This window comes from Mobula hypostoma, chromosome 9 (assembly GCF_963921235.1).
Source record: "Mobula hypostoma chromosome 9, sMobHyp1.1, whole genome shotgun sequence".
In the NCBI taxonomy this organism is placed as follows: Eukaryota; Metazoa; Chordata; class Chondrichthyes; order Myliobatiformes; family Myliobatidae; genus Mobula; species Mobula hypostoma.
This window is the reverse complement of record NC_086105.1, coordinates 17,682,804-17,695,730: the sequence shown is the minus strand read 5'-3', so window position 1 is coordinate 17,695,730 and position 12,927 is coordinate 17,682,804. Positions and strand designations below refer to the sequence as shown.

General features: G+C 43.3%; 1 protein-coding gene across 2 annotated transcripts in view; it reads left to right on the top strand.

The window, feature by feature from the left end:
- Nucleotides 1-12,927, top strand: part of cped1 (cadherin-like and PC-esterase domain containing 1) — a 279,186-nt gene that overhangs the window by 87,309 nt on the left and 178,950 nt on the right. For both annotated transcript variants that reach the window (XM_063057813.1, XM_063057812.1), the window contains exon 7: nucleotides 6,605-6,747. In XM_063057813.1, coding sequence (XP_062913883.1) covers nucleotides 6,605-6,747 — 143 coding nt within the window. The remainder of the gene's footprint in view (nucleotides 1-6,604; nucleotides 6,748-12,927) is intronic.

The following is a 12,927-nucleotide window of genomic DNA, read 5'->3' as shown; positions in this document are numbered from 1 at the left end:
AGTCCCACCGACTCGTGCTCAACCCATAACCCTCCATTCCTTTCCTGTCCATATATCTGTACAATTTAACTTTAAATGACACCACGACCCTGCCTCAACCACTTCTGCTGGAAGCTCGTTCCACACAGCTACCACTCTCTGAGTAAAGAAGTTCCCCCTCATGTTACCCCTAAACTTTTGCTCTTTAACTCTCAACTCATGTGCTCTTGTTTGAATCTCCCCCACTCTCAATGGAAAAAGCCTATCCACGTCAACTCTATCTATCCCCCTCATAATTTTAAATAGCTCTATTAAGTCCCCCCTCAACCTTCTACGCTCCAAAGAATAAAGACCTAACTTGTTCAACCTTTCTCTGTAACTTAGGAGATGAAACCCAGGCAACATTATTTTTTTAATTAAATTTTATTGCATTCAATTTAGGAAGAAAACTTAAAGATAACAAGCAATTTTTATAGATATTCATCATCTAATATTTTATCATTGTGTTGTCCTTTATCAAATTCACTAATCTTTCAATTAGTTTGAGCTGCAGGTTATACTAGGCTATAGTCCAATGTAAAGTTGTACAGTGTGTGCTGAAAACAAGCCAAGAGCCCTTAGGTTGTGTTTGTGCCAACGTGCATTGCAGCAACTGCAAATTTGTTTGTATTATCATGTCAAACACATTTCTAAATCACACCTCACTGTTCAATAGAAGACTGAGCAAATAGACTTACCGGGAGGGACAGATTGTGAATAGTCCATTAGTAGGTCAGAAAGAGTGTTTGCTTTCCAATTTACATGCCGCAGCCTTAAATTCTGGCTCTTGTGATTAATTTAATTAGTTCCAGTGTAATTGAATAAATGATTAAAATGTTCTCCCACGTATAGTAAATTCTGTGGTTGTTGTTATAATTACTCATGCTAGTGGCAGAACAATCTGTCTTTAAAATAGTCTGGGCTAGAACTCTCCCTCAAGGGAGAATACATGGCAGGGGAGCAGATCTGAGACTGGGCAGTGATGGTATAATGTGTGACTGACATGATTCAGGTCAGCCAGATGTGGAGGTGAGGCCCCCTAGTTATGATGGTAGGATTTTCCAGCAGGAGCAGGGGAGAGCAGAGGGATAGAATTTGAAGGAAGGTCATCCTACATGGCAGTAGTCCAGGTGAGCTCAAATGACAGCTCCGTGTTTCTGAATGCAACGCTTGTTAATGTTAGCTGCTTCAGTGTTTTATTGATGATTTGAAGCGGCCTCATCCGAGCTCAGCCCTCCATACGTATGACAAGCATACAGAACGATTTCGGGCACTGCAGTTGCACTAAATGACGTGCAAACCACACTTTGAAGTCACTTGTGTGAATCTGTGTATTTGAGGCATGCAAACAGCATAGCCTACTCCAGGCCTTGACTGGACATTTGAGGCCTACCCTGATGCTTGGGAAAGAGGACCTGTGCTTATCTGGTCTACTGTCATTCAGATAGATTTTCCTTCAATTTCTAGTCTCTGTGTTCACCCTCGTTTTTTGCTTGCTACTGCTTTCTTTTCATCTAGGGTTGTCTACTTTCACATCTTGCCAGTCCTACCCTGGACCCAGCCCAATCACATCAAGTTGCACCTTGACCTAGTGCCACCTTGTCATATTTGCTCCATTGCTGTTTGACTACCCACCAATTTCCTTTTGCCAATTCCAGTCCTATTCTCTTCAGCATGCTTTACCCCATCAATACCTCCAAGGGGCCTCTTCATAGTCTCAGCAATTGTAAAGCTAGACTTTCTGCATCTTTACACTTGTATCTGACATGAGCCAAGTCTCCACAAGCTTTCTTCACACGAGGTCACTCAAAATCATCTTTTTCGCCCCATGCACTATATAGTTTCCCACAAGAACTTTGACTTTCCTGCTTCACGTTCTACGTACGTATTTCATCCATTGTTTAGCTATGATAAACTTCCCCTTTCCATTTCGGCTGTGTTTGCCCTTTCTGTTTGTAACAGGTGGATCTTTCCACAGAGCTAAATATGACAAACTGCATTTGTCACTGCAGAGCCAAATTAAACTGATCACAGAATTAATGATGGGAAATGTATAAAAGAAGGGGCGAAAAGCAAAGGCAATTTTTAGGAAAGAGGATGAGGTTTCAGAGAGGGTAAGAGGAAGCAATGTGAGAGAAGGAAGCATGTTACTGGAGAAAATTAGGCTGGCAATGGGGCCTAGGTTCCAACGAAAGGAGTTGGTGGGCTGAAACAGAATTCAAGATTTAAAATAAGTAAGGTCAGGGGACAGATGCCATGAGAATGGGCACAAGAATTAAAAAATACACAGTGGAGAGGAGCTGAAGGCTCCGCCATTACCATTCCAATACTGTTACCAGGACTTGAAATGGCTGAGTCAGAGACTGCAGTCAGCTGGAGAGGTGACAGACTGGTGGGATGTGTTCCTGGAAACTTCATCAAGTGAGCCCCTACCTGCAAATTTCCTGCTCATTGAGAGTGTCTTAACTTTTCTCAACCATCAAAAATTGCAAATAAATGAAAGTCATCGAAGATGATGCTTTAAAAAGACAATTTTTGAAACTACTTATGGATTGTATAGAGAGGTGTCTCGGCAGGGCAGAACAATGTGGTGGGAAGACTGAACAACTTCTGCTGATATATTGTTGTTGGCTTTCAATAAAAAAGGAACTTGCAGTAACGCAAACCCAAGCAAGACCAAGGAATTGATAATGAACTTCAGGAAGAAGAAATTGGGAGAAAGTATACCTGCCTTCATTAAGTGATCAGTGGTGGAAAGGTTGAGCAGCCTCAAATTCTTGGGCATCAACCCATCTCAGAGGCTTTACCCTGGGCCCAACACATTGATGCAATCATAAGACCATAAGACATAGGAGCAGAATTAGGCCATTTGTCCCATCGTGTCTGCTCTGCCATTCAATCATGGCTGATCCTTTTACTCCCTCCTCAGCCCCACTCCCCGGCCTTCCTTCTGCCCATAACCTTTGATGCTGTGTCCAGTTAAGAACCTATCAATCTCTGCCTTAAATACACTCAATGACCTGGCCTCCACAGCTGCCTGTGATAATAAATTCCACCAATTCACTGCCCTCTGGCTGAAGAAATTTCTCCACATCTCTGTTTCAAGTGGATGCCCCTCTATCCTGAGGCTGTGCCCTCTTGTCCTAGACTCCCCCACCATGGGAAATATCCTTTCCGCATCTACTCTGTATAGGCCTTTCAACATTCAAAAGACTTTTTGAAAGAAAATCATGAAGAAGGTGTGTCAGTGGCTGTATTTCATTATGAGTTTGAAGTGATTAGACATGTCACCACACAGACTCTAGAAATGTATCTCAGAGAGCATTCTGACTGGTTCCATCACTGCCTGATATGGAGGCCCCAATGCTCAGGATTGAAAGCAACTGCAAAGGTTTAAGATTAAACTAGATTTATCACAGATACAAGCCTCTCCACCATCAAGAACATCTTCAAAGGCAGTGTCTCAAGATGATGGGGCTTCCACCATTAATATAGAATATTACAGCACAGCACATGATTTTGAGCTGTCATTTTAACCTACACTAAGATCAATCTAACCCTCCATTGCCCTCCATTTTTCTGTCAATGTGCCATTCTAATGGATTCTTAAATGGCCCTAATGTATCTGCCTCTGTCACCATCCCTGACCAGGGTGTTCCATGAACCCTCCCCTCTCTGTGAGTTTAACAAAAATTTGCTCCTGATGCGACCCTTATATGTTCCTCCAATCACCTTATGCCCCTCATTTCAGCCATTTCCACCCTGAGGCGAAAAAAGTCTCTGGTTATCTACTCGATCTATGGTTATCATCTTGTACAGTTCTATCAAGTCACCTCTCATCCGCCGTCACCCCAAAGGGAAACTCATTCCTCCTAACCCATGCTCTCCAGTCCATGCAGCATCCTGGTAAATCTCCTCTGCACCCTCTAAAGCTTTCACATCCTTCCGATAATGGGGCTACCAGAACTGAACATAATACTCCAACTGTGAGCTCGCCAGCGTTTTATAGAGCACCAACGTTACTTCAGGGGTCTTGAAGGTCAATACACCGTTTGCCGCCTCAGCAACCTTATCAACGGTCAACTATTAAAGACTTTCACCGTCTAGGACATGTACGCTTCTCGTATCATTAGAGAAGAGGTACAAGCACTTGAGGACCCACACTCAGTGCTTTAGGAACAGCTTCATCCCCTCTCCCGTTGAATTTCTGAATGGTCCATGAACACTGCCTTGCTATTCCTCACATCTACCGGAGGGCCATGATCTGTGTGGATTGACAATAACATCTCCACCTTGCTGACAATCAACACTGGAGCACCTCAGGGATGTGTGCTTAGCCCACTGCTCTACTCTCTCTACACCCATGACTGTGTGGCTAGGCATAGCTGAAATGCCATCTATAAATTTGCTGACGATACAACCATTGTTTGGAGAATATCAGATGTGATGAGACGGTGTACAGGAGCAAGATATACCAGCTAGTTTTATGGTGTCACAGCAACAACCTGGCACTCAACGTCAGCAAGATGAAAGAGCTGATTGTGGACTTCAGGGAGGGTAAGACAAAGGAACACATACCAATCCTCACAGAGGGATCAGAAGTGGAGAGAATGCGCAATTTCAAGTTCTTGGGTGTCAATATCTCTGAGGGCCTAACCTGGTTCCAACACATTGATGCAGTTTTAAAGGCAGCCAGACAGCAGCTACAAGCGTATATTTCATTAGGAGTTTGAGGAGATTTGGTTTCTCATCTAAGCACTCAAAAACTTCTACAGATGTACCATGGAGAGCATTCTGACCGGCTGCATCACTGTCTGGTATGGGGGGGCGGAGGCTACCGAACAGGATCGAAGTAAGCTGCAGAAAGTTGCAAAATTAGTCAACTCCATCATCGGTACTAGCCTCCATAGTATCCAAGACGTCTTCGAGGAGTGACGCTTCAGAGAGGCAGCGTCCATCATTAAGGACCCCCGCCACCCAGGACATGCCCTCTTCTCGCTGTTACCATCAGGAAGGAGGTACAGAAGCCTGAAGACACACACTCAATGATTCAGGCAAAGCTTCTTCCCCTCTGCCATCTGATTTCTAAATAGACATTGAGCCCATGAACACTACTTCCTACTTTTTTAAAAATTTATTTTATTGCATTACTTATTTTAATTACTATTTAAAATAAATGTGAAACTGTAATTCAGTTATTTTCTATATCTATCCTGTATAGAATTGTACTGCTGCCACAAAGTTAACAAATTTCGTGACATATGCCAATGATATTAAACCTGATTCTGAGGGTCCTGATGTGAAATAGCTGGATTAGGAGCAAGCTAGAATTCACTGCGGATTATTCATGGGAAAGCAAAACTTGCTGCGCAGACAAGAAGTTCTATGAAGTAACGGAAATTAATTTCAGAAATAAATATAAGCTATTGCGAAAGCTCGAGTTTAAAAACTAAATCAGCATGCATGTGACTGTAGGAATCCATGGTGACACTAGCTGAGCCAGAATGACTCCAGTTAGTCCTGACGAAGGGTCTCAGCCTGAAACGTCGACTGCACCTCTTCCTAGAGATGCTGCCTGGCCTGCTGCGTTCACCAGCAACTTTTATGTGAGCCAGAATGAGTTTACTGTTTTACACTGCCACCCAGTGGCCAGAGCCTGAAACTGCAGGAAGTGTAAGTTGTGTTTTTTAAAATGGAAGTTAACAACGTCATGTCACAAAATTAGGCAATGTGGTGAATAATAGTTTACACTGAAAAATGGTTGGAACACCAGCAATAAACGTGGTAGATGTTGTAGGAAACTTGGTGATCCCTGATCTTAAGTGTTAGTCTATTCCTGCTTCAAATTAGTGAACAGGTACGAAGCAGACTCGATGGGCAAATGGCCTAATTCTGCTCCTATGCCTTATAGTCTCATGGAAATCACAGTTGGAAAGTAATTCTATTTGAGGAATATCAAAGTAGAATCCTAGCTTGTGTGTTACAGGTACTTTGGATATAACAGCCACAAATACGGAGAGTATTTATTTTCCTAATACGTTAGGAGGAATCGGTATGGTGATGGGAAAATGGGAGAAATTCCAAAACTGAGATACCTAAGGAAATATGTGAAGGTGGAGGTTTTCTTGCGTCTACCTGAAGATAATAACTGCTTTTTCTGCTCTCTCAATGGATGTTCAGCAATGACAAGTATTTCTACATTCCTCATGAATGTTAGGAGACGAGATAGAACAAATAACCTTGTAAGGAATATTAAAGCAGGTCACTGAAAATAAATTGTTGAAGAAGTTGATTTTTTAGGATCACCCTAGAAGTGAGCAACATGCAGAGGTGGAGGGTTTTAGGCAGTAAATCTCAGAGCTTGGGATGTGAATAACTAATTTTATAGAGAAGTTTCCTCATTTCTACTGAATGAGGTTTGAACTGTCTCTTCCCATCCTGTTATGGGGGTAGGCCCTTCTGAGTTATTTTTCTCTGCATGTGTAAATAAACTGCATATATTGATGACGGGATTCTATTTTATAGTAACTCTATTTAGAAAATTGCATCAAGTATGAGTTGTCTAAACGAGTAAATTGTTTTTCAGCTTCTGGATTATTTTGAAAAGTACTTTGGGACAGCTGCTTCTGCACAGGCCTTTGAGAACATGAAGGAGCAAATCACACAACTATTATTAATAGCGGAAGTGAATATTGAACTTTCCCCTAGCAGTAAAGGAACATCAGAAAGGTGAGTAAACGGACCACTGGTACCAATGGAGTTTAAGACTTATTTTCTCATTTGAAATCTAAATGCTACAATATTTAATATCATATGGTAATAATTATATTAATATTTCCTGTGCCACAAAAATGCATTGAAATATTTCTCTTGAAAATAATAAAGGCAGAATTGCTTATGTTAATTGGGAATATGTGGTCTGAGCTTCCACGTTTGTAAATTGCTAATTCTACCTACTTCTTCTCTGCTGATCATGGGACCTAAAATTATTGCAAATCTTACTGAAAGGCTTCAGCCAATTACATATGCAAATCTGTAATTTCATGAATAAAGTCCAAAATATTGCAGCCTTCAGAAACTGAAATTGACCTTAAAAGTTCATTTCCTGAGAGACAAAATCCTTTGTCAGCATTTTTTTCATTGACAGTGATGAATTTTCCCCCATCATTTACCGTAGGAAGAGAGCACGGTTTTTCTAGCTGTGACAGATGACTTCAGAAACATAATATCTTAAACACACTGTATTCCCAACACTAATAGTCGTGATAAACATAAGCGAGCCAATAAAAAGAGGGGAGGTGTAAGTGGAGCAGTCATTGTTGGAGTGGGTCAGTGTTAGAGTGGTAGAACAGGCTTGGAGGAGCACAGACACAGCTCTAAGTAAGTTTCAAATAAGTTTTTCTGTCTACTGCTACATAGCTAATGCTCTAAGAATGAGTCCGGAATTAGTGGTATTTTCTTTGTGTGAGATGTGGAACTCTGGGAGTCTCTCTGATAACTACATCCGCATAAAGTGCATCGATCTGCATCTGCTTGGAGACCATGTTGAGGCACTGGAGCTGCAGCTTAGTGACTTTGGCTCATACAGGAGACTGAGGAGGTGATAGGTTGAAGCTACACAGAGGTAGCCACCCCTGAGTTGCAGGAGGCAGGTACCTGGGTCACTGTTGGGGGGGGGGGGGGGAGAGCAGAATAGGCAGCCAGTGCAGTGTACCGCTGTGGCCATTACCCTCAATGATAAGTATACCACTTTGGATACTGTTGGGGTGAATGGTTAACTGGAAGAATCTGCAGCCACCAGGTCCGTGACACTGAATCTGGCTCTGCGGCTCAGAAGGGAAGAGAGGAGAACAGTAGAGATCGGGGACCCAGTACTTGGAGGAGCAGGCAGGAGATTCTGTGGATGTGAAAGGGACAACTGAATGGTACTTTGCCTTTGAGGTCCCAGAGTCAGGGATGCCTTGGATCTGATCCACTGCATTCTAAAGGGGGAGGGTGAGCAGCCAGGAGTTGTGGAACATATTGGCACCAATGACATGGGTAGGAAAAGGAAGGAGGTCCTGGAGACAGAATATAGGGAGCTTGGTTGAAAGCTGAAAAGCAGCACCTCCAGGGTAGAAATCTCTGGATTGCTGCCTGTACCCAGCACCAGTGAGGGTAAGAATAGGTGATATGGCAAATGAATGTGTGGCTCAGGAGCTGGTGCAGAGGGCAAGGTTTCAGATTTCTGGATCATTGTGATCTCCTGTGGGGAAGGAATGACCACACATTAGGGTTACACCTGAATCCAGGGGGACCAATACCCTTATGGGCAGGTTTGCTGGAGCTTTTGAGAAGGGTTTAAACCAACAGCAGGAGCATAGGAACAGGAGTGATAGGGCTGAGGATGGGGCAGTTGGCGTACAAGTGGATACAGTGTGTGGTGAGACAGAGGAGAGACGGGCAGGTGACAGGGCAAAATTGTAGTCAGTAGGATGAGCTGAAGTGTAACATAGGGGTAAAATCGAAAAGGCCAGTGAATATCGGACTGAAGGTGTCACATTTGGATGTACGCAGTGTATTTACAGGTATCATGTTTTGGATATCACTGATTCGCAGCTGCAAGAAGATTATAGTTGGGGGCCCAGCATCCAAGGATACATATCGTATCGAAAGGATAGGCATGTAGGCAGTGGGTGAAGGGTTGTCATCGTGGCTATCCCTCGAGGTTGAGGATGATGGTCTTCGTTCTGAAGAAGTGGCCCACAGAGCGAAGACGCCTGTGCGTGTATTTGTTTAATGTGTACTTGATGTTGCACTCCAAGAAGCACACGATACTTCACAAATCAACCAACTGATTCCAATGGCACGGAAACCACGACGATTGGAGCTGATGGATTTGTTGCAGCCTTCATCCGCCTTCACAGCCGTTGAGTTCGAAGTAACTTTGTCCGCCTGTTCCACCGTTGAGGTCTTGGTTGGATTGTTCTTTGTCAGGGACCTCACCCTCAATCTTGCCGCCATGAGTGACCCTACCAGCAGCACAGCTCCAGATGGCATCGCGCTCGGGATCACAGGACCACACAAGCTTCTCCACCGCGACAAGCTGACAATCCTTGGAGAAGAGGGTGAAGGGTGGTGCTGTTGGTAAATAATGAAAAGGGTGACATAGGATTGGAAGATATAGAATCATTGTGGGTAGAGTTAGGGAACTGCAAGAGTAAAAAGATCCCGATGGGAGCTGTATACAGAGCTCCAAACAGTGGCCAGGATCTGGGATACAATTTACAGTGGGAGATAGAAAGGGCATGTAATAAGGGAAAGGTTGTGATATTCATGGGGGATTTCAATAGGCAGGTAGATTGGGAAAATCAGGTTGGCACTGGATGCCATTTGAAGAATGCTTAAAGCATTTCGCGTGGATGGGCTACAGCAGCAGGAGATCACAAACATACATTCAGTGGCCACATCATTACATACAGGAGGTCACTAGTAGAGTCACCCCTGAAGGCATATCCACCAGTGTGTGACCGTTTAGTGAATAATAATCAAGGATATATCTCCACCTTGTGCAGAGACTTGATTTAAGATGAGAAATAGACCACACACGTTGGAGATACTTGTTGCCAGGAGATTATAGTTCTCTAGCATGGCTACCATAGATAGATAGATAGATACCAGTGGTGCAATTAAATTTATCCCTGAACTCCTCCATCATTATCAAAAAGGTGCAGCAGCATCAAGAAAGCTCACCTCTGTTGCAGGATACTGACGGACTTTTACCGCTGTACCATTGAGAGCGTACTCACCAACTGCATCTCAGTGTGGTATGGCAACTGTCCTGTATCAGACCGCAAAGCACTCCAGCGTGTGGTGAAAACTGTCCAATGGATTATTGGCACCCAATTGCCTACCATTGAGAACATCTACCATAAACGCTGTCTGGGCAGGGCGAAAAGCATTATCAAGGATGCATCTCACCCTAACCATGGACTTTTTACTCTCCTCCCATCCGGTAGGTACTACAGGAGCCTCCGCTCCCGCACCAGCAGGCACAGGAAGAGCTTCTTCCCTGAGGCTGTAACCCTGCTGAACCTCACATCACAGCACTAAGCAGTATTGCGCCATATTGTACTGTCTCAGTAGTTTTACATTTGTGTGTTGTAGCACTTACTTTTTATTCACAGTTATTTTGTAAATAATACTATTCTTTTGCACTTCTGGTTAGATACTAATTGCATTTCATTGGCTTTGTATCTGTACCCGGCACAATGAAAATAAAGTTGAATCTAATCTAATTTAATCTAAATGTTCAAGAGGCCAATGTTTGATGGGAACAGATACTTGAGATGAAATTATAGAGAAGGAGTGAGGCTCCTGAGAAATGTGAAATCAAAGGAAAGAATCTTGAAATGGGAGCAGCACTTAACTGGGTCAGGAAACAGAGCAGCGAAGCCGGAACAAAGATTAAGCATGTGAAGTAGGGCATATGATCACAGAATGTTTAATGACCTTATGTTTCGAACAAGTGGGACAAAACAGTGCAATGGATTGGTCTTGTCAAGAGGTGTAATTGATTACCCAAGTGTGAGGAAAATGGAGGGAGTCACTGTAGAAATTCAGGTTGTTAATTAGAGTGGGGTAGCTTCCACGAATAAAAACTATCATGAACTCATAAGTGAGTAATGGTTGTCAAGCACACTTAAAGCCTGTTTTAGGCTTTACCAACAGTGTTTGTGTGAGTTATGTGCTAAATCAATCATTTCACACCTGCCACATTTAAAAGAGAGCTCCTGCTCCATAATAACAAATGCTACTCTAGTCTTCAAGAAGGGAGAGAGGCAGAAGAAAGGAAACTATAGGCCCGTTAGTCTGACCTCAGTGGTTGGGAAGATGTTGGAGTTGCTTAAGGATGAGGTCTCGGGGTACTTGGAGGCCTGTGATAAAATTGGCCATGGTTTCCTCAAGGGACAATCTTGCCTGACAAATCTGCGGGAATTCTTTGAAGAAATAACAAGTAGGATAGACAAAGAAGAATCGCTGAATGGGATTCCCAGAAGGCCTTTGACAAGGTGTCACACATGAGACTGCTTAACAAACTAGAAGCCTGTGGTACTACAAGAAACATTCCAGGATGGATAAAGCAGTGGCTGATTTGCAGGAATCAAACAGTGGGAACAAAGGGAGTCTTTTCTGGTTGGCTGCTAGTGACTAGTGGTGTTCCACAGGTGTCTGTATTGGGAACGATTCTTTTTATGTTATATATCAATGATTCGGAAGATGGAATTGATGGCTTTGTTACAAAGTTTGCCGATGATATGAAGATAGGTGGAGGGGCAGGTAGTTTTGAGGAAGTAGAGAGGCTACAGAAGGACTTAGACAGATTAGGAGAGTGGGCAAAGACGAGCAAATGGAATACTGTATCAGGAAATGTATGGTCATGCACTTTCGTAGAAGAAATGAAAGGGGTGACTGTTTTCTAAACGAAGAGAAAATACAAAAAACTGAGGCACAAAGGGACTTGTTAGTCCCTGTGCAGGATTCCCTGAAAGTTAATTTGTAGGTTGAGTTTGTGATGAGGAAGGCAAAAATAATGTTGCGTTCATTTCAAGAGGATGAGAATATAAAAGCAGGGATATAATGTTGAGACTTTACACTGGTGAGGCCTCACTTGGAGTATTGAGAGAAGTTTTAGCCCCTTAGAAAGGATGTGCTGAAACTGGAGAGAGTTCAAGGGAGGTTCACGAAAAAGATTTCAGGATTGAATGGCCTTTCATATGAAGAGTGTTTGATGGCCCTAGGATTGTATTCACTAGAATTGAGAAGAATGAGGGGTGACCTCATTGAAACCTATTGAAACGTGAAAGGTCTTGATGGAGTGGATGTGGAGAAGACGTTTCCTACAGTGGGAGAGTCTAAGACCAGATGATGCAGCGCAGAGTGGAATCCTTTTAGAACAGAGATGAGGAGAAATCCCTTTAGCCAAAGAGTGGTGAGTCTGTAGAATTCCTTGCTACAGGCAGCTGTGAAGGCCAAGTTTTTAATGTATATTTAAGGCGGAGGGTGATGGTTTTGGTTGACAATAACCATCTTATAGCTTCCATTTTAGTTTTTCCACTCCACTTTCATCATCATTCAGTATTTCTTTGCCAGAGGCTGCTGATGGAGAAAGCTTTGGCCACTTCTAGTCTGGCAACAGCTCTTTCCAACTGCCTTCAATGGAAAATGCACGACAGTTTGGAGAGCTGCAGTGGAAACTGGCCATCATCGAATCATTTCCTTGCAAGCTTCTCCTTGGGCAGAGGCTCAGCATCAAGGTCAATTTGTTTCCACTCCAGTTTTGTGTGTTCTGCAGAAGCTGATGCATGATTCACACAGGGCAGGAGAATAGGGTCACTACGAGGTGATGTGCTCCTTCTGTTCCTTATACAAGGCTTCTTTATGCATTCAGTGCAAGGGTTTGACCAGAGCATCACATCGACAGCGCACGCCATCAGCCCTTGTGAATGGAATGGTTTATCACCCTATCCCCTATCAGGAATGTGATGGGATGGTTTGGGGGAAATGAATGACATTGGTGGCATATTCTTCACTATTTCTAGGCAATTTGAGTGATTGGGAAGCTCTGCAACGTACACTTGCCGTGGCTTGAAACTCTGGACAACATGCCCCGGAAATTTGCATGTTGTATCAGTATCGGCCTGAGTTGCGAGGAAATTGGGTGTATTTAAGACAGAGGTTGATAGGTTCATGATTAGTTAGGGCATGAAAGGTTACAGCGAGAAGGCAGGAGTTGAGAAGGAAACGGATCCATCGTGGTGAAATGGCAGCCCAGACTTGATGGGCCAAACGGCCTAATTCTGCTTCTATGTCTTATGGAATCCCACTGAAAGTATAATCAGTCATGGTGAGGTGGGCAAGCATTTGTTG